The sequence below is a fragment of the Pseudopipra pipra genome, chromosome 7 (genome assembly GCF_036250125.1).
Source record: "Pseudopipra pipra isolate bDixPip1 chromosome 7, bDixPip1.hap1, whole genome shotgun sequence".
Lineage (NCBI taxonomy): Eukaryota > Metazoa > Chordata > Aves > Passeriformes > Pipridae > Pseudopipra > Pseudopipra pipra.
The window spans coordinates 29,961,965-29,986,300 of record NC_087555.1 but is presented as its reverse complement, the minus strand read 5'-3'; the positions used below and the strand labels follow the sequence as shown (position 1 = coordinate 29,986,300).

General features: G+C 47.8%; 1 protein-coding gene across 1 annotated transcript in view; it reads left to right on the top strand.

The window, feature by feature from the left end:
* ITGB5 (integrin subunit beta 5) overlaps nt 1-21,979 on the top strand; it is a 59,611-nt gene extending 37,632 nt beyond the window's left edge. The window contains exons 11-15 of the mRNA XM_064661446.1: nt 15,120-15,342; nt 16,037-16,140; nt 19,385-19,501; nt 20,670-20,836; nt 21,395-21,979. Of these exons, the coding sequence (XP_064517516.1) occupies nt 15,120-15,342; nt 16,037-16,140; nt 19,385-19,501; nt 20,670-20,836; nt 21,395-21,490 (707 nt within the window). The 3' untranslated portion in view covers nt 21,491-21,979. The remainder of the gene's footprint in view (nt 1-15,119; nt 15,343-16,036; nt 16,141-19,384; nt 19,502-20,669; nt 20,837-21,394) is intronic.
* Nucleotides 21,980-24,336: the final 2,357 nt, after the last annotated feature.

Here is a 24,336-nt window from a genome sequence, read left to right as displayed (position 1 = left end):
TCCCTGCTGATGCAGGAGCGGAAATAGGGGTGAGCAAGCAGGAAAAAGGTATTTGAAAGTAGATGAGGGAAAAAATAAACTCAGCTGTGAAGTAATTAAGAGCAGTACTGCCTGGGGGTTCTCCAAAGAACCATATTGCTTTGATAGCATCATCCCATCCAAAAGGAGTATATTTAAGGGTAGCAGTGCTGTAAAGAGAGGTTGGAGGTTACTGGTGTAGCAGTTGCTGCAAGAGAAGGACACCCCTCTGCTCAAATTTCCTTTTCAGCAGGAGAGCCAGAGCTCTGCCGCTCCACAGGAAAGCAAATTGCGTTTCTTCTGCTGCACCTGCTTGATTCTGTCCCTGTGGAGGGTATCTGGTGCTGGGAAGAGCAGCATAGCTGTTTTCAGATCTGCCAAAGTTTTTAAAAGTCATTTAAAAGTTATTTTTATAGCTATGAAAGAAAACAAAAGGGTAGGCTGAGGCCAAGCAGCCTCTTTGCTCCAGGAATGGGATGGAGTCTGGCATGGCTGCGTGGGCTGGTTCTCCCTATGCCTCCTGGTATTTCTATTGCTCTCGGTTTGTTGGCTTCATTGTTTGGTTTTTTTTTTATTCCAGCAGTTATGATGCTAAATCTGAGCTGTAGCAAGCGCTGGGCCAGTGACATAACATTTTGAGGTGGTTTTGTCAGGCCAAGAGGCTTGGGATTTCACCAGCCTACCAAGGCTGTCTGAGCTTGGGGGGGGGGGGGGGGGGGGGAGTGTCCAAAGCTGCCCCTGGCAAACAGCCCTCTGCTACACAAACATCCCTGGGCAGTTCTAGCAGATGCAAACTCTCTCCTTCCTACAAATGAGGCCTTCTTGAAAAAGATTGTGTGTTTAGCTCAGCATTGAGCTATGTAGACTTGGTAGCCAGAAGGGTTTAGGTGATGCCTTGGGGGCAGGATGACTTCCAGGGCAGTTGCATGGGGTGTCCAGTTCCTTCCAGGGAGCAAAGTGCCACTCTGCCCTCACTGGGCACAATGTCTGTCCCTGAAAGGCTCTGGCATCCCAGTACCCAGTTCAGGCTGAATCCCACTGCAAGGGGAGACCAGCGGGTTTTAGCTAATGCACAAACCAAAAAAAGCAGCACGTAGGGAACTGTCATTTTGCTGCAGATCGCTGTTGTCTCTGTCCTTGCTAGGGAGTTCCTTGGCTTCCACCCATGAGGGGAACTCATCACTGTTGTCAAGGGCTTTATTTATACTCTATGAATCCTCTGGTAGCATAGAAGGCACTTAATGCCTCTTAGTGTCTTACTGATGACTGTATTTTAAACAGCGTTTTCACCCCAATGGAACCCAACCTCAGGTTTAGCACACACGGGCTGTGGTGTCCCCCATCAAATGCATTTACACCTGCCCAAGTTGTTGAATTAGATGATATCATGAACCTCTGAGTGCCTATCCCAGACCGAGCCAGTAGGAAAGCAGCCAGTCCAACCTGACCCAAGAGGAGGGGGAGGACCAGGAGGAAAACACATTTTTCAAGCTGAGAGGTAAAAATCCGCTCATGCAAACTGCTTTGCACATATGTGGCTGTGTTTTTTGCTCGCCTCAGCTCAGGCCCCATTGCCAACCTGCCTGAGCATTTCTTCCTTTTGTGATCTGTAGCAAAGTTGTCCCCATCGAGTCGCTGCCATGGCACAGGGATAGGTGGCATATTATACTCAAGCATCCTCTACTCCCAGCGAAAGCCACAGTGGAGCAGGGTTGAAATGGTCTGAAATGAACTTTTCTTATCTCTTGGTATTGGGCCTTTGGCCAGCGAAAGTGTTTTCATCCATGGATCCATTTATAAATATTGGCACCTCATTTTGTCAGCATTTTAGAGGAGAGGTGCCTGCAGACAGTGCTGCCTGTGGCTCCTGTCCTTTTGTAGCCCCCCACCATGAAGTGGAGGAGCAGATTTTGGGTGGGAGATAATCTAGAGAAGAAACAAGAATTTAATTCCTGTTAGTGGGAGGTTTAACGTGGCTTCTGCATCTGTGAGGCAGGTGGGAAAAGGAGTCATTTATAACGTGTCGTAAATGTTGATTCAAGTTGCATCCAGCTCTTAGTCAATGCCATTTAGTCACTAAAAAGTGGCATTTGTTCTGCTGCTTCCCGAGTCCAGTTAACAGCTCCAGAGTAGCTGTTTCAAACCATTAATCTGGCTTTTGGAAGGGCTGTGGGGGACATCTTGCACAAGTGCTTTGTTCTTCCAAAAGAATTGCAACTAGTTGTTCGCAGCACCATGCTCTGACGAAGCAGGCAGTCACTTCCCAAATCCAAGAATCCTTTGTTCCCAGTTTTAATCTGGATGGAGAAGTTGCCTTTTTGCATTGAAACCTTCGCCACATCACTCTGGCCTCTTTGCTCTGAAATGTGGGTGGCTGTGGGAGAGGGTTTGAAAACCTTCCTGCCTGCAGCTGGGCTGGGGACGGGGCAGCTGGCTGCACAGCCCAGAGGCTTTTGAGCCCCTTGGCTGCCTGCCAGGCAGTCTGACAAAGAAAGAAACATCTCTGCGCTAATTGCATTCCTGAAGGTGCCATAAAACTAGGTGGCAAGAGGGAGGAGAGGCCCCACTGAGGGCATCACACATTTGCCTCTAATGAAGAGAGACTGGCTTGCCAGAGGCCAAGCTTCATTAGCTTCACTGCCCCAGACCTATCTTTTCTTGAATGGGGGGATGCAGAGTAATATGGCATCGTGGCGTCTCTAGAGAAATTTTCCCTCACCCATCACCACTGTTCCCTGGCTCCCTGTGTGGTTGTCCTGTGCTCTTCAGCCCAGGACTCTGGTTGTGTGCAGGCACATTGCTAATGAGGTGTAAGTGAAGAGCACTCACCACACTGCAGCCATTCCTCCCCCTAAAACACAAAGGATTTGTCTGGAAAATCCATACTGCTTGAGCAACACAGCAACTGCTGACATTGGCACAGCTTTGAGATCAGATCTTTTGGGATTTGTCTTCTTCTTTTTTTTTAGAATTAGACAATAAATCAGATTTATAAATGCTATGCACCTGTAAATCAAGCCCTGGAAAGTCTCTCTAGCTTGTAAGCTGCTGTGAGCATCTTAACTGGTTCAGGTGACTGAAGATTGTGGCTGGCTAAAGAACAGCGTGATCGCGATGCCTCGTAGCAGAGGAGGTGGAGAATGGCCTCACTTGCTGGCACAGGGCTTCCAGTGACACAAAAAACTCAGCTCAGCAATAAAGTGTCAAATCTGCAGGTACATGCAAGTGCCAGAATCACTTCTGTGATAGGATGTGAGAAGGGACAGCTCACTGGAAAGTGACTGCTTATTTTGCAGAGAGTAACCAAGCTGACATGCAATGCGACTCCAGCTGTCCTCCAGAAACCACTTCAAAAACTGCTGAGGATGTACAAGTCCTCAGTATTTACTTCTGAATGCTTCCTCTCTTGGTTTTAGTAAATGGGGAAGCTCAGGGAGTTTTAGCCTTTACTAAAGCCCAGGGAGATAAGGCTATTCTGTTTGTTCTAACATAGCCTCAAGTTAGAAATCTCACTTATGCTTTTGCAATTTGTTTTTGGTGTTCCCTGTCCTGAGCACCAATGTAATGGCATTTAACAGTGCTGTGTTTGAGGGCATCTGGTGGGACAATGGCTCTGGTGCCAGTGCCCCAGTTTCTGGTCCTGCATTACAGCCCCGAGCTTTGAGAGTTACACTTGAGTTTGATGGTACTGCTGGTATCTCCACCCTGGAGTTTCAGGTCAGGTCTGTTACTGTACAAATCACTATGCTCATGGACATATCTTAGTGAAATAGACTTTATTCCACACACACCTTTGTATTTATTATTCACCTACCCAGTGGTAGTGCCTGGACAAAAGATGCTGGTGTGCATGTGAAAGCTCAGGTGGGAGAATAAAGGTGATCCACATCTTTCAGATGCACACCAGCATTTTTTTTTTGGTCTTAATTATCTTCATTCCTAATATGTAAGCTTTTACCAGAAGAAGAAATGGGTAGTTGATTTATTAATTTCTGGGGTGCAGGTGGTGGGTTGAGTGTGGTTTAGGGAGGAAGGGAAGATTCTTTTGTGCCCACTGTCTGTGGCTGTGCCATGGTTGGGGTGGCATGAAGCAAATGTACCCCTGCCAGAAGGGAAGAGGTTGGCCTGTGGCAGAAGGAAGATAGGGAACAGAGCCTAAACCACATCTGCAGTGTTTCCTTTTAAGTTATGTCAAGTCTTGTTATCTTTAGGCTTTCGATTTGGGTCTTTTTTTTTATTACTTTGTGTAAAAAGGTGGAATCTGAGCACTGCTTAGTAAAAAAAGGACCTGAAGGGGAGAGATAAAATGACCATATAAATATGGAAGTTAAAAATAATCTTTTGGCAGTTGCTAAGTGCTAGTGCAGCTGTGAGCCATGCAGCTGCAGGGACATGCAGCTCTGTCGCTGGGGCAGCTGCCTCACAGATCAATCCCTCTCTGCTTCTCGTGTGGGAGGAGGATGGGGAACACACATCTGCCTCCATATTTGAGGCTTATTTTGGTGACAGAGGATGCAGTGTCAGCTCGGGTCACTGAGCTGCAGCCTCACAGTACCAGTTGCTTTGGAATAGTCCCAGTCATTAGCAGCAGGCTGGGGGCTCAGGGGGCTCAGGGGGCCGGTCAGCGGTTGCAGCTGTGTGTGCTGTCAGGGCTGCAGGGCAGGGGAGTGGGTTGGGGTGAACAGAACCAGGTAAAGTCCTCTGAGCCAAAATCCTTTTCCATTAGGGTGGATTATAGGATTTTGAATGTCCCTTTTCCTCACCAAAGAGCAGGGTAGGGGACAGGGAGCTAAAAACCAGCTGAGTCTGGGCTATAAAACACAAAAGTATGTAGATGTGGTCACGCTACTCCTTAGCAGCCAGCAAACTTGGCTTCAGGTATCTTGAGGTCTCCTCTCTACAGAGCCACTGCATAGCCCAGGGGCCCTTATGGCCACAATAAATAACAAGACAATGGTGCTGTGGTAACATCTCTCTCTTAAGATGTGATCAAGACTCAGTCAGACTGCATGTTTATCCTAGAGCTTCCTAAAAACCTTTCTTCTTGCTGCATTCCCATTTGTCCTTTGCTTTTGTCACCTGCAGAAGCTGCTCAGCTAAAGGCCCTGTCCCAAATGTGGATAAAACAAAAATAATCCACCCGAATAAGAAGGAAAAATAAATCTCTCAGTTGCTGTGTCCCATAGCTGTGAGGAACTGAGGCCAGACCACCTGCGCCTGGGTGAGCATCCCCTCTCCAGCATACATCCCCCCTCCAGCTGTGAAACATTTTGGCTCCCATAAGAATAGATTGCAAACATTTAGTAAGAAATTAATCAAATGAGGCACCTCTGTTGTCCTCTTCCTTTTTTGGGGTTAAACTGTGAAGCTGGGCATATTCCACTTACTCTGATCACATGGATTAGTGAAAAGAAATGGAAGGTTTAGATCAGCTCCATTTACTTCCGTTCTGTGGTTCAGCCTAAAACATGTAAGGTCCAGGTCAGCAGGGGCAGGCAGGGCTGAGGACTGTGATGGAGATTACCTGGAGGAGCAGTCACCTGAATCCACCTTCATCCCACTGAAACCGATGCTGCTCTCACCCTGCTTATGAGATCTTTTCTGATATCAGCTGTTGGTATTCCTGCATTCCTGCTTGACCTTCTGCAGAGCATGGGGCTGCCATGCTGTTGCAACATTTTGGGCAGACAGCACGTGATTGCTTAAGCAGTGATTTGGAAAACATTTCTGCAGGTGAGAAAGGAACTGTGGAGGTGCCTGCTGCTGCCAACACATGTGGGATGTTGGCTTTTAGGTCTTGTCCTGGTGACAAGAGCTGGTGTCTGAGCCCTGAGGTGATCCCAGGCTGCTTTGCACGATGCCTTCCCGAAAGGGTGGGTCTGACCATGCTTTGCCAGACCGCAGTGAGCTCTGAGAGCAACACTTGAAACCTCTCAGACTTTAGTGTGGAGTGTCATTGAGAAACTCTCCACTCTTTACACAGTGTGAAGAGGAGGAGAAATGACAGAGACATGTACGGGACGTGCCTGCCCACTGCGGGCAGCCTGTAGTGCCCCACTGTACCCTGCACCAGAGAGGCACCTTCTGTGCTGGGAAGCAGGGATGTCCAGCCCCAGGCTCCCAAATAATTTGAAAGGGTGGAGAGAGATTCCACCCTTGAGCTGTGTGAGTGGCTGGCTGGCAGTGGCATTCTTCTGTGGCATTCTTCTGTAGCAGTATTTGACTTTTCCTTGCAAGCAAAGGGTTCCTGAGCATCAACTGCAGGGTGTCCCACGGTGTTCTGGTTGTGCTCATCTGCAGGAGCTGTGGCTCATAGCCCTGATGTAGAAAGGGGCTGAGAGCCATGTGGGAGGTGTTTTGCGTTTCAAATTTTGTCTTCATGAAGTTTGGCATGCAAAATCCTCAGTGGCCTTTTGGATGTGAATGGGGCTGACTCAGTGCATGTGTTTCCTCACATCTCCAGTCTGTGGGAGGCTCCTGAAACCTCCCTGCCACTTCCTCCTACGCTATCATTTCCATCCTTCCCCAATCTCTCTCTTCTTCTTCTTCTCCAAATTTATTTTTTCCCCTTTAACCTGGTTTCTGTTCTCTTTCCAATTTAATCCTGAGTCATGTGCCGCTGCCCTCCAGGAGCGTGAAGCTCCCCATCCTGCTCTGTGCCAGTTCAAAAGGCTGAACATCCCAGAGTTCAAATGCCCTCTGGGCTGGGGCAAACAGCACGGGGTGACCCTCATCTGCTTGCTGTGACCTGTGAAAGCAAGGCCAGTGATTGTAGCTGCAGTGTAAAAATGCCTGGTCCCTCCTCTAATTGTGCTGCTAATGACCTCCTGTGCTGTGTTTCAGGTCAGAGGCTGCCCATCAGTGCAGTGGATGGTTCTTAGCAGAATGCTCTGTGCTCGATGTATATGCTCCTCTGCATTTCTTTCACAGTAAATAAATGCACTATTAGGTATTGTACCACTAGGCACTAGCATTACATTGTTGCCTATTAAATAATATTGATTATATAGGAGTTGGACTCTGTGGTCCTTCTGGGTCCCTTGCAACTTGAGATGTTTTATGATCTTTGCATGGATTTCTTACAGGAACACAAATGATACTTCCATTTGTGTTTGTGCTTAGTGCTGTGTTTATTCTTCACCTTCCTTGGTGTTCCTGGCAGCAGGCATACCCTGTCTGCCCCACCTTGCTCACACCAGGGGTTTGTCTTGGTCTTTCACAATGAAACAGCAACTGAGTTGGACTTTCTCTCCCCAGTGTATTGAGTACTGCTCACTAGAGTTTCCATTCCTGGCACGAAAGGGCAAAGCTGCCCTTTCTTACCCCTCCTTTCTCCCTGCCTGGGCTCTCTCTGCTGTCCAAGTCTTGCAGTTCTTCCCAAATCTGGCAACAGCTCCTTGAGGACCAACCCACACAGAGCGCTGCTGTTCCTGCCTCTTTTCACTGTGGTTTCTCCTTGTCCTTGAGCGGACCTTTTGCAAGCGTTAATGAATGCTAATGAGGCATTAAATGCCCGGGCAGAATTAAAGAATACAGAAGTGACGTCTTTGACATCTTTATGGGAGCCAGAGCCCCGTCTCTGGGTCTCTGCTCTTAAAGTGGCACAGCATGTGGGTTGCAATCAGAGGTGTCATCTGATGGTGCATGCAGGTACCCAAACCCCCTGTCCTGCTGCAGCTGCCCCCTCCCACGGCCAGGAGCCCCATAGAAAGCTCCAAAAACCCCCCCCCAGCAAGATGAACTCAGAAAATAAAGCCCACTCACTCCCCAAAGAGAGAAGATGGTGTTAGAACAAACTCCCTTTAAATGATCTTCTGGCCAGTGTCTCACTGAGTTTGGCATTTGAATGTGGTCCATCTGATGAAAGTAATTAACAGAACTGCACATTTGGAAATGAATGTTGCATTTGGAGTTTAGAGGCAGATGAAAGCCTCCCACCAGCAGGTGAGTGAAATTCTGTGTCTGCATTTCTTGTTCACATGCAAAGAAAACCTGTGAATTTTGCTCGGTTTGGTTTAAAAAATTGGCTTTAAATAATTGACCTGAAAGGGAAATGCAGTGCAGGCTGTGGGTTCATTCTTTCTCCTTTTTTTTGGTCTTATTTTGAGTGGTATTCTAACTTCTTCCAGGTACTTTGGGAAGGGAAAAATCTGTTCCAAAACCATAGACCTTTAGTGAACTTGCATCACAGATTATGTGTTTGCATCCAAACACAGAACTGGGCAAGGCTCCCATGGCACTGAATTTTGCAGAGGAAGAATATCTCTCTGCTCCAGAGCCCACTCCTCTCAACAAGGTCCAGCTGAAAGGACATTCAGCCCACTTGGGCTTCAGCAGGATGGGAATTAGTCTGCTTTTCATTTGAAGGATGGACCTGAACCATAGAGTTTGGCTCTGGAGTTCAGGGATTTGGGATCATGCAGCTTTATTTTGGAGTCAGGTTTTATTTTAAGAACATATCTGGAGGATTTTTGTGCAGTAGGAGCAGGTAGGAGTCTGCTCAGGCATCAGGGAAGATGAAGCTTGTCCTTCATGGGAGCACCATACCTCAGTGGAAGGGTTGCAGAGCTATAGGTTTTCTCGAGACCTTTGTCTGCCTTTCAGTGAAGTGCATGGTTACCGTATGTCTCCTGATGTTTCTAAATCTTCCAGAGCCTTCACAGTGACTAAAGCTGAAGGCTAAGTGCAGAGTTGTATAAGCAGACCTGGGCAGAGATGGGCGAAGAAGTATGTAAGTGGTGGAGAAGTTCCTGTTTCTGGACCCAGGGGTGTTGGTGGTATCTGGGCAGGGTTGGGAGAGCCGAGTGGAAAATGCTTTTCTTGTCAAGCACCTTTATTTGTCAGACTTTTTGGGGAGAAAGGAAACAAATGGAGAGAGTTGCATCCAGAGGGGTTTCATCTGTGAGCAAGTCTCATCTGTTAGGGGGCTGGAGAGCTGGCTGGAGAGAGGAGCACTGCTGTGGGAGAGGTGTTGGTGCATCCATGGTAGACCCAATAAACACCTGCATGTGAAGAGATCAAGGTCGATAGAAAAGGACAGTGGCACTTCTTGAGTGAGGGGTTTGGAGGGAAACACAGGAGGGGGAAAACCCCGGAGGATTCCCACACACCCCCAACTTCTGATCCGGCTTAAGGAATTATGTGAACTGTTAGCAGTTCCTGCAGTGCCTTCTATGTCATCTACTTAAGGGGTGACAAAGTCAAGGATGAGCATGTGCCCAATGTGTTGGGATGGTATTTGGGCCTATGGCTCAAAGGAAACACCCATCCCAATTGTCCCCAGTCAGGATGAAGTGCTTGTGTCTCTGGGAGGATCTGACTGCAGCCTTTGCCCCATATCTTTCCCTGCATTGGTAGCAGAGTTGGCAGCAGGACCTAAAAGCTCCAATTCCCAGCTCTGGGTCTCCATCCAAAAGGCCACGTGTGGCAGGCTTGGCTGAGGCACTAACATAAGCAGAAGTCAAGAGATTTGTGAAGTGCTGAGTTTACTTGAAGAAAAAAAAAGGAAGGCTTTATTTTAAGAAATGCAGCTTTAGATCTCTTTCAGGAAATGAGTCCTTGCTGCCCATTTTGGCTTTCTGGTGGATCATCAGCCATATCTTGTGGTTGCATTTCACCTCCGCTTCTGCAGCAGAGAGAAGGAAAATGAGGAAAGGCTGGCCAGGGCTGCCACAGGAAATCCGCCTGCCTCGGATTGCTTTCAGCTGCCTTCATGAGACAGCAGTTTCCAAAACCTTGTCTTCCCTGTCCAGTTCTGATTTAACCCAGAAATTTCCAAGTGAATGAGAAATCGGCATACTGAGGTGGGGGTTTTGTTTTGCAATGGCAGTGCTGCACCGTGATTGCTGTCAGTAATGTCGAGCTGGTGATGGGGCTTCTGGTACCCATGGCTAAATTAGCAGCTCAAGCCTGTATTTATTCCTTAACCTTTGGTTTCATTAGTCGGCATCTCCGATGCTATTTTTGATGACTGGTGAGCTCAACCAGCACTAGGATTGAAATAAAGGCTTATTTAAAGCCTTGGCAGTTCTTGGTCAAACCCATATGCTTCAGGATATAAATATCCATTGCAATTGAAAGATGCACAGATCCATGGTGTCTGGTGTAAATAACATTCAGAAAAGCACTATTTACTTATTGCTGACCTCTTAGTGTTTGTTCTGTTGCTTCAGTACTGCGTTGTGGATAAATGTGTGGGCAGGCTCTCTTCTGATGTGAATGGAGGCAGTCAGAGGATGAATTTCAGATTACACAGAAACCTTGGTCCCTTGACATTCGTCTGTCTGTGTTTACATAGTAGCCTGGCTTTCACAAGGAGGCTGTTATGCTCAGCAGGCTCCAGGGATTGAGGATGCTCTGGCCAACCTGCCACCCTTGATTCCACTGCCAGACTGTCATGACCCAGGGAATGGATCCTAAACCCATCCTCACTGTCTAAAATTTCCTGAGCTCTCCCGACTCCCTAGTGGTGCTGACCATCTGGCAGAGCCATGGACCTGAGCTGTGCCATGGGCAGGCTGCCTCACCTCGCCTTGCCTGGCCTCTTGATGTGCAGTGCTGGCTGCTTTGAGTCATGGAAAGAGATTAGTAGGATGATTTATTTGCCTAAGCAGGCACTGTGTCTTACCATAGCCCTTTCCCAAATGGAAAGGTCTGTATTTTCCAAGTGTCCAAAGCCTCTTCTGCTGCCCTTCTTCCTCCCACTCAAAATGGGCTGTTCATAGAGCCTCTCCCACAAATTTCGAGCACTTCTGCTGAGAGATTGGCTGATCTGGTACAAAACTGATGCTCAAGCAGTGCTCTGCATCAATAGGGTTTGACTTCTTCTCTCATAAGCAGATGTTTTTGATGAATCCACCCCTCAGAAGTACAAACAAATGTTGGCTTCTGCATTGGGGCTCTCAAGGTGTTAGGCACAGCAGCCAGGGCTTCTTAAAGGGATGGCACCGGGGAATCTGGAAATTGTTTGCCATAACTTATTTCTCTTAATTGTTTTTCCTTTGTGGCTTTTCCTATTTCAAACTAGTTGTTCAAGTAACCAAAAATGACAACAGCACAGCCTTTTGGAGGTCCTGACCCAAAGTCTGGATGTGAACACAGAGGCAAAAAAAATAAGTGGCTTGATTAAATGGGAAGAAAATACGATATGATCTTTCCCCTCCCGAGCGTTCAGAAACCAAGAAACTGGCATAAAAATCATGAGGATTTCTTTTTCTTGTGTGGTAGGCACATTGGTTTAATTTTCTAGAAGGTTTGAAAAAAAAGTGTTGAAGGGGGCTTGTTTTCAAACATTTTTGCCCTCTCCATAAAAGCTGGGATGATGTTTTTTCTTTCAAAAGAAAACTGGTATTTTTTGCATAACTTTGTGTTATGCACAGAAGTAGGAAGCTTTAGGAAAACCACATTCTATTCTATCAAAATCCCTAGTGAGAGAGCTTTTAGTGCATTGAGTTTCAGACCTCTTGGTACAATTCCTAAAAGGCGGACAGTTATCATGGAGGGCAGACGGGCTGTCCTGCTCAGCAGGGTCACAGCCTGCTCTCAGGAAGCCTGGGATGAAATCAGGGTCAGAGGCTGGAAGCTTCTGCCAGAAGCTGCTATCCCAGTTCGACAATGATCCTGCTTTGGGACCAGAGCAAGACACAGTGCTGGTGTGGGAATGCCAGCCCGGGTTTTTGTGGTGCCAGGGTGAGGGCAGGGAGGATTTGGCCTATAGCTGTCATCCTGGTGAGCAGCTGAGGGGGGAAGGCAGAGGCAGCTGGGGTGAAATGAGGATGGTTGGATGTCCTGCCAAAAGCTGCCTGAGTGACAGTGAGAGGTGCAGCCCAGCCGGGGCACAGCAGTGGGATGGGGATGTGTTTCAGGGCAGAGAGAGAGAGGGAAGCACTGGCTGGGCTGTGGGTCTCAGTCCACCTTGGTGGCCTCGCAGGGAAGAGGATGCCTCCGAGGAGCAATGCACCCCATGGCTCCTGCCCTGATGGATCCCAGAGTAGTCAAACTTAGTGTGGGGACTGCTTTTCCCCGACAAAAGCATTGCTTTCCTCTGCTACACCCTCCCAGCATGCTTCTGCAGCCTCCCTGATATGTGTTCTGTGTTAGCCCCCTAATAAGAGCTGCCTGGAAAGTATGTTATCAAATTCAAAGGGAACATTTAATTTCCCGTCTTTTAAACTTCTAAGCTTGTCTCATTTCAAGGGTGGGAACAGAAGAAAATATCTTTTGTTATATTTGAGGAACATAATGAATGTATTTTGGCTTCACAAACCAGCTTTAATAGAGAATGTGCAATCTCAAATTTGAAGGGGGTTAAAGTCCAGGGTGATGTCCTGCACCATGAGACTGCTGCCGGTGCAGAGGTGTCTTGAAACACACCCTCCTTGAAAACGGATTGTCATCTTGGAAATGAAACTGGGAAGTAAAGCAGAGGTTTTTCCTGGCCATGGTGGTGTAAGGCTTCCTGCAGACATGATCTTAGATGGCACAGAGACTGCTTGACCACATCAGCACTGTGTGTGACCAGAAATGTGCAGCACATTTTCCTGCAAAATGTGAGTACTGGGTAGGACTCTGCAAACCTCAGCTCTGAGTCACCATCACCATAAGACTCAGTGCCACATTACCTCGAGACTCCTCTCAGATTGTGTCCTCAGTAAGAGGACAGAGTGGATTCCCATCTCCAGTGCTCCAGCTGGACACTGGGAAGTGGGCTGACTCTTGTTGTGTCCGTATGAGAAATAAATGTTTCCCACTCATTAAGTTTCAGGCTGTGTGGGAGATGAATGGCACCAGAAATGGAGCTCATGGTGCTTGCAGGAGTGGCCTCTCTTTCAAACTGATGTAGGCAGAGAAGATTGTAACATCTTTGCCATTACAGGTCAAGATGGAAAATTCCCACTCTTGGCATATTTGCCATGGTGAGCTTCAGCCAGTGATTTCTTGCATAGTGAGCCAGTGTGGCCAAAGGCAGGAAACACATGTCAACATGTTTCTAAATTTTAAGGTCACACCCCACGCTTAGTCACCCTCATACAAAACAGCTTTTTCTTCATCCCCTTCAATAAACAAAACCGCTTCCTTTAAGATGCTGTTTCTTAAGTTTTCCGATCACAGTGGTTTAATAGGATGCATTATTTGGAAATGGCCGTTTCCCATCCAACAGTCATTCCAGGCTCCATCTCCAGCCTGCCAGGAGCTGGAAGGGATGTGCAGTCTCTCTAGCCTTCTATGGCCTGGCACTGATGCCTTTAAAAACTGAATCATTTTATGGTCCAGAGACAGATTACCAATGCATTCACATCTTGTGCTGGGTTCTGTGATGTCCTAGGAGAACTGAGCTAAGGCTGACGATACAGGGGCTCTGCCCCTCTGTCCAGTAGCGGGGGGTGGCTCCCACCCAGGTCAGGACTATGGGGTGATATGAATGCCATTGGCTTGCTTGTCTTGTCCCTCACAGCTCAAATTCAAGCCTGAACACATTTACAATATGCCATGTACATGAATTCCCGATGCCAGTTGCTTTGGATTCTTTGAAATAGTGCCCATTTAAGAAAACCATGATTTATAGCTAATTTGGACACATGCATTGCCATGGAGGCACCAAACCTGCTGTGTATGAGACCAATTGCCTGAATTAATTGTGAATGAAAGCCAGACACCCCATTTGGTTTGTGAAGTGGAGGTCACGAGGGTCCCAGTCCTGCAGCTGTACCCTGAACATAATGTGGACATAGTTGTGGACATAGCTGTGCCCATGGGCTCAAACCCAAAGCTTTGTAGGGAGGGGGAAAACCAAACCTACCTGTACATCTATGTCTGGGGAAAGGGCAAGGCTTTCGCCGTGAAGGCAAACAGAGCAAGGGATTTTAATCTCCATCAGATGTAGGCAGGGAAGGAGGTCACCTCTAGAGATCTTGTAAACATAATCTCCTCTGTCTGGTAATGTTTGAATTTTCAGGCTGGATCCAAAGCAAATGGTGGGAGTGCAAAAGAGGCTGTAGGAGGGTGACTTGTGATGTTCTGGGACATATGAGATGCCTAGTAAAACAGAAGGTGCTCCCATGACTTTTGGCAAGGGATATAGCTTGACAGTCCACAGCCTCTCTCATAATCTTGGCGCGATGAGAGAGGCAGGGAGATCAGTGGTTTTGTGTCGATGAAAGGAGTGTGTATATAATTTATCATGTCTGGGGTGCTTCAGGCTGTTTCCAGTGGGAAAGCTGAGCTGTAATGAGGTTGCTGATGAGCCTCATATACAAACCCTTCAACTCTATGAACTGTGCCTTCAAAGGCATCCCTTCTCCTAGGGACTGACCAAGGAGGATTTCAAGCAGCCTCTCCAGCAAGCTGATGGATGCCTCTCTGAAACCAGCTGCTCGGCAGCCAGCCACTGCTCTTACTGTCACTGAAAGCCTTGGAGCCTATTGACTTTCTCAGCCCATTGCTAAACCCCCTAGCTGCAAGGGGATGTTTTAGTAGAGGAGTGCCTTCACTCAGTTGGTTTCTTCATCCATCTGTGCTGAGAGCAGCCCTGAGCTACTCCCTGAGGGGGTTCAGCTGGTCCCAGCAACCTTCATGTTTCTGGCTGGGACACAAAGGTCCTATTTGGACACAGAAGACAGTGCTTGTTGATTTAATTTTTTTTTTCAAGGTTTTTGTGAGAACTTCTTAAGTAAAACTGTTAGGAAAGAAGGGTAGGAAAGACTTTATGAAGTGGGCAACCTGCTAGGCTTTTTGCTGCTAAACTCTGTGTTCAAAACCAGCAAGGAAGCACTACTCCATTTCCATCTTCATATCTCTTGATGTAGACAGAGAAAGAAGAGATTAATTCATACAAAAGTAGGAAGGGAGAGGTGCCCATTTGTCTTGAGTAACTGTAGAGGGAAGCTGGGAGATCAGTGACTAGGTATTTTTTGCTGCTAAATGTAGATATTAATTTGATATCTTAGGTGTTTCCCATCACCTTCTGTTTGTTGCTCTGACAAATAAGGTCTCTCTGGTAGCTCTTCCTGCTGGGCTGCTGATCCCTCCTGCATAGGGGCAGCCACAGCACCCATCGCTGGCCCCGAATGCTGCTGATGCCTCTCCCCTACTCTTGCTTTCAGGTCATGGAGAGTGTCACTGTGGGGAGTGCAAGTGCCATGCTGGTTACATCGGGGACAACTGCAACTGCTCCACCGAGATGGACAGCTGTGTTTCCAGTGATGGCCAGATGTGCAGCGGCAGGGGCGCCTGCGTCTGTGGGAGGTGTCAGTGCACCGAGCCAGGGGCTTTTGGAGAGACATGTGAGAAGTGTCCCACCTGCCCAGGTGTCTGTAGCACTAAAAGGTACTCACGGGCATTTCAGGAAGGTCTTCTTGCGGGTGGGAAGGGCAGCTCTTTGTATCCTGGGATGCTTTTCAGCTAAGGAATTACTCCTGTTTTGTTAAACAGGGGAGATCCGCCCAGGCAAGCCTGTTACTGCTAGGAGCCCATGCCAAGCAACCTGAAAGTATCCCAGGTAGAGCAGCAACAAGTGTTGCTGCTCCAGTCCTCGCAGAGTTTCATGTCCCTATTCATTTCCAGTGCTGTCCCACTCTTCGGGAAAGGTTGGCAACTACAGTTTTGCTGCACTCTGAGCTGCAAACATCTGGGTCCAGAGAGCTGTGAGCTGTAGAGGAGGGGAGGATGGGGCCTCACAGCAGTGGAGGTGGCCTGGGCATCAGCATCAGACTAGTACAGAGCAGTGCTGCCTGCCTTGATCTCAGGCAGGATTTTGCAGTAGCTGAAATGCAGCTCCAGACATCCAAAGGGCAAAAATACCCCAAACCTCCCAGTTGTTTTACACCTTAATCGAATCCACCTCTAGAATAAATCCATCCTTGAGATGGAGATGCTTGGCCCTGAAGTTGCTCTTTCCTTGTGGTTCAGATGTGCAGCCTCAAGACCAGCACTCTGGGAGTCCCTTTCCAAGGGCTGAATCTCTGTGTTCATACAGTTTCTTGTGGGTGCTTAATCTTCCCCTCTGTGTGTGTTCCTGCAGGGACTGCATTGAATGCAAGCTGTTTAACTCAGGAAGACTGGCTGATAACCAAACCTGCCAAAAGCACTGCAAGGACGAGATCATCACCACTGTGGATGTTCTCGGTAAGTTGGCAGCAGCAGGACTACAGGCAGTGGGAGCCAGTGACTGTGGCATTGAGCTCCTCTTAACCAGACCAAGACACATCTGTAAAGAAACCCTCAGGGAATACCTAGTATTTAGAAATGTATATGTGCAGGTAGTATGTATATGTGTATACGTGGTATGTGTTGCACTCTCTCTGGGCTATAATCTATAATGAAGTAAAAAACTCTTTGATCTTAAATAACATCTTACCACATCTAACCACTACCACCAGTGCAAGGAGCAAAGGGAGTGGAATGAGGTCAGATGAGACGGAAGAAGAGATGAGCCATGAGAGAGTACAAAAGGAATTCATCTTGGAAGAAGTGAGCTTGTAAGGAAAAGCAAAGCTGTTTTGGAAACGAGTTCTGCTTTGGGAGACCTGACTGCTACAAGCCACCCTGGCAAGGTCCTCTCTTGCCCTTTGTGCCCTCTTCTAGAGGTCACCCTATGTGTGCATCTCTCAGCAGATTACTTTCTCCCCCTTCTTTTCAAGATCCATTCTGGGAGTCCTGGTTGCTATTTGGAGGAGTAGAGGCGATCCAAACTTGTGACAGCGTTAATCACAATCCTGACCTTGTCCTTAGCCGTACGCCTTGCAGAGAGGGTTGTAGATCAATCAGGGATGAATTACTGTCTGCATCTGACATTTCCTTCTCTTCCCATACTTTATAGAGGTAGGAGTGCCCTACCTTGCTTGTCTTTTCACTCCTTTCCCCCTGAGTTGCCTGCAGGTGATGTTTTTCCCATTTTCCTCTTACATCCAGTTTCTAGCTTTTAAATTATGACCAGTGAGGTTTCCTACCATTCTGTTTGGGACACCTGCTCTTGTTCTCTCCATTCTCCCTGCAGTTCAGCCAGGAGGGCACCTACATCTGCACACTGTGAGAGGTGTGGAAGTCCAAACTACACAAAGCTTCTTTCTGGTTGTCATGGATTTACCATTTTAGAACTTCAGGGGGAAAACTGTTTCCCCCCACCACACTAGTGCCTGGCTGGCCCGTGTTTCTTAGGAGCCAGCAAATACTAGGGGTTAAAGCTCATCCCTCCTGCCTGGTTATTGTACCACACCAAAGCCAGCTTTTGTGCTGACTGTGCCCTGGAAGGTGAGGCTGGGCTATGGTTTGCAAACTCCCTGCATGGCTTTCAGGGAAAAACACAGCCAAATTTCTATTTTAAGACATTTTGGGGAATTATGCTTATGCTTTTGTTGAACTATTACAGTTGGATTGCACGTGGTGCTTGGAGATCTGGGCTGCTAGAGGAAGAGATAAAGCAAAATATTCCTCAAGAAAGCTCTTGGGTACTATGGACTTCGTTACAGGCGGACTTTGCCAAATCCTGGTTTTCAAGCACTTCTGTATTATTCAGCACGTATTATAAGTCCCTGCTGAGAGGCTGAATGCTGATATTTGTCACACAATACATAGATCTGCAGTACCCTGGCAGAGGAGGATGGGACTTCCTTAAATATCAAATTGCAATGAGCACACCCTGGAGCATCCCAAGTGCCTTTTGACTCTGAGTATGAAGCAGCCAGTTCTTCAAAGCTTTGTATGGCAAAGGCATCAATCATTGGACTCATAAGCCAGAATGCTGCCTTGTGGGAGGCTTGTATGACTTGCTTTGGACTCTGCAGGATCTCCTTCGCTTCTGCAATATCTCATTTGCATTCCTAGTGGTTCCAGAGAGGAAGTTTAAACACAAGAGGAGCATGAGCTGAACCTGGCAACAGCACACATCAGTGGACCTGAAAACTCAGTGGGGCCCTCACACCTCTCTATGTGGATATGTGATCTCTGAAACCTAGTGAAGACCAACAGAGATAATTACTATTGAAACTTTAATCCCTGTCTCTTTTAGCAGAATAGCGGTGCAAGGATCAGAGTGAAAGCAGCTAGGCCTGGAGGAACTAAGGTTTGCTGCTTAACTCAGAAGGGCGTTAGTCAAGAAACATGGAAGTTTTATCTATATTAATCTAATTAGTACTTTACTTTGTAACAATCAGCACTTCTCCAGCCCTGCCTTTGCTACCACTGTGTAGGTAGAGCAGGTTTTCGTGTCCCAGGGTTGGAACAGCTGAGGTTTGTCCACACCAGGAACTCGTCGCAACTCACCAGAGGGGCAGCTGCATCTGGGCTCAGCTGTTGAAATGTAGGGTATTAATCTTTAAACTGTATGCAGGTCAAGGGCACTGAAAGGAAAAACAAACAGACAGGAGAAGGCTAAGGGGCTGGAGTAGCAGTGGTCATTAATGCGATCATTTTTCAGCATGACAGACAGGCACAGATAGGAGTGAGGAGGAGAGCTGTGGGAAGCATTTTCCAGGTGCCTAAGGCAAGGTCATGTCTTTGCCAGCCAATAGCACTGGGTCCCTAAATCCCTTCCTCTCCTTTGACACGCTCAGCCCATGCAGGCCTGCAGAGATGTGCTCAGCAGAGCTACCTCTCATGGCCCGAGATGCTGCCCCATCTCCCTCCAGTCACTGTCCCTGCAATGGAGACACCTGACAAGCTGTGGCCATGCAGAGCAGTGGCTTTACTGAAATCACACCTGAAGATAGAGCTGCAAACCTCAGGTGATGGCTTTGCTGAATCTTAAATTGCTTCTGTGAAGCAGCCTTCCTCAGGGAGCATCTTAGACTGACCAGAGCAGCAACAGGCTCTGCCTAGTGGTATGTTAGGCAGGCAAACACACATACAGTACCTATATGAAAGTCCTCTCATTTCTTGTGACCCATCTACACATAATCTTTCCAACCAACTCCTCCCTTCCCCCTCCCTTCCTCCCCCTCTCCTCCCTTTTCACATTTTCCTCTTCTATCTCACTCTTTAAAAACAAACTTCTCAGCCATTTCCGGAGCTGGAGCCACTCAGCACAGTTGGAAGAGCATGAGCTGGCCATGGGCTGCTGCTGCTGGCCCCATCTGAGTCTTTGCCCCTTGTTTTCTCTTCACCTTCCACTCTTCAAGAAATTTAGGAAATTAAGAAGAAAACAGCATTTATTGCCAAAGCAGACTTGTGTGAAGGAAAAGTGTGTGTGTTTGCTTGTGTGTGTGAGAGAGGTTGAGTCTGTTTGCCATCGGACATTTGCCAAGTGCCACATTTTTTCAAGCAGTAAATCTGGACACTGCTCAGTTACAATTTGCATGAGTCGTGATCAAAGTGTGCTGCTTTCCAGGCCTGCTCCCCAAATAAAATTCTGTGACTCTGCATCTCGTTCCAGAAACGGATGACCCGAGCGCGATCCTCTGCGCCTACCCAGTGAACAACTGCGTCATGAAGTTCACCTACTTGGAGCTTCCCAGTGGGAAGTCCAACCTCACCGTCCTCAAAGAGCCAGGTTGGCCCTCCTTTGGTTTCCTTTTTAACAGCAGAGGCTGCCTCAGGAGAGGTGATGGGCTGCAGCCCAGCGAGTTGCAGCAAGGCTGGTTTCACTGGCTGTGTGTGTGAGCAGATAAGCTGGGATGATTTAAACTGAAGTGTTTTATAGTGCTGAAACCCAACTACAAATGCTCCCAACTTAGTCAAAAAAGGACTCCAAGTAAAACATGCACCTGAGCTGCCAGCATTGCTAGCAAATGGTTGAAGGGTTTTCTGCCAACTTAGGATACTGAATTAAAATAAATAGAGCCTATTTAAGTAGCAAAAAGCATGCCTGATTTGGTGATACAGCCCCCAGGAACAAAAACATCAGAAGGGGACACCTGGTGCTGCTGCTGGTTAAGTCAGGATGTTAGGAAATCCCTGTACCAACTAAGGATTTCTACATTGCCTAAGAGCTAGCTCCTATCCAGGCAGTGTAAGGGCTGTGTGTCCCTGCTCCCTTCCCCAGACTGCACAGACAGCTGTGCTTCCCAGCGTTATTTTAATCACATGCAATGCAGTTGCTCAAAGAAAACTCCTCATGGGGTTTTAGGACAAGCTGGCAAGCATCCAGCAGTAGCTTCTTGTGATCTGCTCTGGTCCTCTGAGGCACAGGCCAGTATGGGAAAGACTGAGATTCCTTATGTTTTATTTAATTTGTGCTGCAGCTTGCACTTAATTGAAAGAGTAGTTGATTGGCTGACAGTTAATGTACTTACTTAAAGTCCTTAGAGATCACCTGTGTCCCTGTGGGCCAAAGGCTGAGCTGGCTTTTGCCAGAGGCACCTTAATGCTCTGCGTCCCACATGGGTCACCTGGCATTAAAACCCTGCGTCACTGTTGGACAGTGGCACTGCAGCCCTACTCTTCCCCTGGAGCGCTATGTGACATCCCAGCTCTGGTGACATGCATGAGAGCTGTCCCTTTGACCTGCCTCTAGCAAGGCATTTATTTAATAATAAAAAAAAAAACAAAACACTTTGATTTCAGAGGGGACTGTTGCTTTTTTTAATTTAGTCACTGCTGCTAGTGCTGCCCTGAGTTCACTCACAGGCAGTGGCTGCAGTCCAGATTATTATGTTCCAGGACCCAAATACAGGCTACACTCACACTGGAGCTAATTACCTTTTCTCCCTCATGACCAGCCTGCAGCTCAGCCCCCAGCGCTGTGACGATCGTGCTGGCAGTGATTGGCAGTGTGGTGCTGATTGGCATCATCTTGCTGGCACTCTGGAAGCTGCTCGTCACTATTCACGACAGACGGGAGTTCGACCGATTCCAGAGCGAACGTTCCCGGGCCAGATATGAAATGGTGAGCCTGGGGCAGGGGTGCTGCTGGTGTATGGGGGTGCTGTTGGGATGTGCTGGCAGCAAACAGCTCTGCAGTGATGGAGAAGGGTGGCAGGAACAAGGGATGCAGGTGCCATGCCCTGCAGTGCCTTGCAGCACACTTCAGGGTCCAGCATGTCGCACTGCCTTCCCCTTGGCAAGTTACAAATGCTCTGCAAAATTATACCCAGCCCTTGCTTTCATCATCTATTTCTCAGCAGAGCTTGAGGCTGAAGGGGGTAGGGGAGAGAGGACCACACTCCAACTGTGGTGGCAGCCAGATTGGTCAGGTCTCCAAGGGGGTCCTTCTGGGAGGCTTTGGGTGGGGTTGATCAGCATTTGAGGGCATCGCCTCTGCCTGCAGGCAGGATGGAAGGTGTGTCTGATGGACCATCTCTGGATAAACAACACTGCAGTTTGGATCTGAATGCTCAATTCACTCAAAGCTAAACATAGTGCTATCTCCAAACTAACTGACACATTTTCACCATGACACAGACTTTGTTCCTCACCTTTGTTCTCTTTGCTCCTTTCTCCAAAGGCATCCAACCCTCTCTACCGAAAGCCAATTTCCACACATAACGTAGAGTTCACGTTCAACAAGCTCAATAAGTCTTACAACGGTACAGTTGACTGATGAGGTCTGAGTGCCTGGCACTGCTGTGGACAATTGCTTGACTGTATGTGCTGCTTCCCCACTTGAAGATGGGATCCTCTTCAGGTATGAGAATCCCTTACGACAGGACTGGTCGATGACCAAAGCCTGTTATTTGCACAGTAAGGAGAAAGGTCTGGTTCTTTCTGGAGGCATGGACGTGGAGGCAGGCTCCCTGCCTGTGCTGATGGACTCTGAGCCGTGTGTGACTCCATACCCCAGCTTTCTGGATTTATTAAACCTGCCAACTAAGTCAACCAGGTGCCATATTGCAGCTTTAGACATATCCCGTTAGAAAGGGTGACTAGATCAAAAATCATGGGAACCCACGCCACCACAAGTTCTTAGGGGGGAATTAGCTTAAAAAGAGGAAGGTGTTGGAAGAATTTGTATAAGAAATTAGGATACAAATGTTCTGCAGTTTTTAGGATTTTTTTTTTATAAAAAAACAAAATAAAACTATTGTGCATATATGATGGCTGTGAGGAGAGTTCATTGTTTCCTTGCTGAGCCCCCCACGAAAAATGGGGCTTGCTACTGCAAGCAGGAGTGGTACTGCCTGATTGATTTATTAATAGAGCCTTATCAGTCAAAGCATAGCTATAAAAATAGGAGGTGGAGTCGCAGGGACTGCTGCCGAAGTTATGTTGATTTAATACCCTGCTGTTGACCCAGGGTGGGGAGTGCTTCAAGGAGCTCCTGCTCTGAGCTGGTGGTGTTAAACAGATGAGAAACTGGTGGGAGCTCAAGGGAAATGGGAGTTTAGGCTGAGGAAACTAAATTAAACACCCATCCCTTGGAGTGTGCAAGCAGGCATCTGGCCTGGGTGCCTGCAGGAGGGCAACTGGGAGCACACAGCAGCTCATCCAGACCTCAGACTTTTTACCAGAAGACTATTGCTGTGGGGTCCAGTGGAGCCCAGCTGGAAAAGCAAGGGAGCCCTGAGCTTTTGGTTGGAAAGGGAGCTGAATAAAACACAGTGTTTTTGCTTTACAGCATACATTTCGCTTTGTTTTTTCGGTTTCTTTTCCCCCACCCAAACCGTTCCCCCAGTCCCATGTGTTTTCCTCTGGAGCTGGGGTTTGGGTTACCATGCTAACAGCTGCAGCTTTAAACCCACACAGACAGCAGCGGGGCTGGAGCCGCCACAGGAGAAAAAAGCTGGAGCAATTGCTACTGCCTGGGGTTTTTTTCCTTCTTTTTTTTAAATTTCTTTTTTTTTGGCTCTTCACCCTGAGCAGATCATGCAATAGTCAGCTGAAGGAAGCTTGCCAGGGAAAAGCAAAAACAAATGGTGTTCATTGTTTTGACTTGCTCTTCTCATTGGAAAAGGGCCACGGGCCCATCCTTCCGGATTTTTTTTTTAATGTGTTTTTGCCTCTATAAACAGAAGCTCTTATTTGTTCAGTATAAACAGCTCTCCTTCAAGAATTTTATGGTTCCCCCTCCTCCTATTAGCAGCACTGAAGAAATGCAGCAGACCAGACTAGAAATATCTTGGAATGGGGATTTTGAGGAGGGCAGCAGGTGGCACATTGGCAGCATCGGCACTGATCAGGTAGGGTAAAAAACCCAAAACCTCAAGCAAATGAAGTCTGTACCCTGTCTTCCCACTTGATTCCACTAAATCTACCCCAGCAGGGGTGGAGGGTACAAGGGCAGGCTTTGGTTAGATGCTGGTGCTGCCTTTGCCTTTGGCTTTTTGCCACCCACTGTGGGTGGGCTGGGAGCTGTCCTGCCTCCTCTCCACAACAGCACAAGCATCAGGACAGGCCTGAGCACTGCAGAGGAGCAGCTCTTCAGAGCTCCATGTTTCCTACACAGTATTGAGGTCCAGGCTTAAGTTTGCAGGCTGAGACATTGTGTATTGACACATTTGCAGGCTGAGACATTGTACACATTGTCCCATTGTGTACCTGGGACTAATGCTGCCACAACGGGGAAGGAGCATTTGGGTTTTGTGACAAACCCACTGCATAGTGCCAGGCTGGCAAGACAGATTTCATCACTATCACAAAATTAAAAATAGGAAACAGTCAAAAAATAGTCATCATGACTAGACAGAGCAAGTTTTAGCATGGTTCATGTGACTGCCTCACACAAGCCATACTGCCCCAGGCAGGGAAAGGGGGAGCAGGAGGAAAAGTGGAGAGAAAGGAAGGACAGGAATGCTTTAAACCAGCTTTGCTACCCAAAGCAGCAAACACTGTGAATACAGTTTTGCTGCAATCAACTTATAAGGGACCAAGCAGTTTAAAAATAAATCCACCCCTTTGCACTCTGAAAGGAAAGGCATGGGCAGTGCCCCCCTGCCACCCTTTCCCTTGCACCCTAGCAGATTACCTTTGTGCTGTGGCATTTCCCACAACACTGGGCTAGTTTCGAGACACTGTGCAATCCAGGCAGTTGTCGGGAGCCAAGATTTGACTCATTGCTAAGGGGTGGTTTGGGCAGGGAGAGTGGAAAAGAGCAGAGAAAAGGCTTGGGGATGGGACTGCAAGTGCCCTCCTTCCCCTGCACAAGGATGCTCTGCTGTAAAGCAGACTGGTCTGCAGAGTGGGCAGGGAACAATGTGGGAGCAAGTAAGCAAGGGAGGGGTGCCACAGGCCAGGCTCCCAAGCCAGTATAGAAAAAGAAGGGAATAGTTGGTGCTGTCAGTGAAGAGCATCCTGCTGCCTGTGGCACTGCAGTGGGTAGTGCAGAGTAGCCCCCATCCGTCCCCACCAAATTTAGCTTATCCACAAGGTTACATCTGAAAAATTAGAAGGAAGTGATGCTAAGGCTTTGCATGATGGTGTAAGCAGATCTGCCTTTACCCCTGCAAGTGT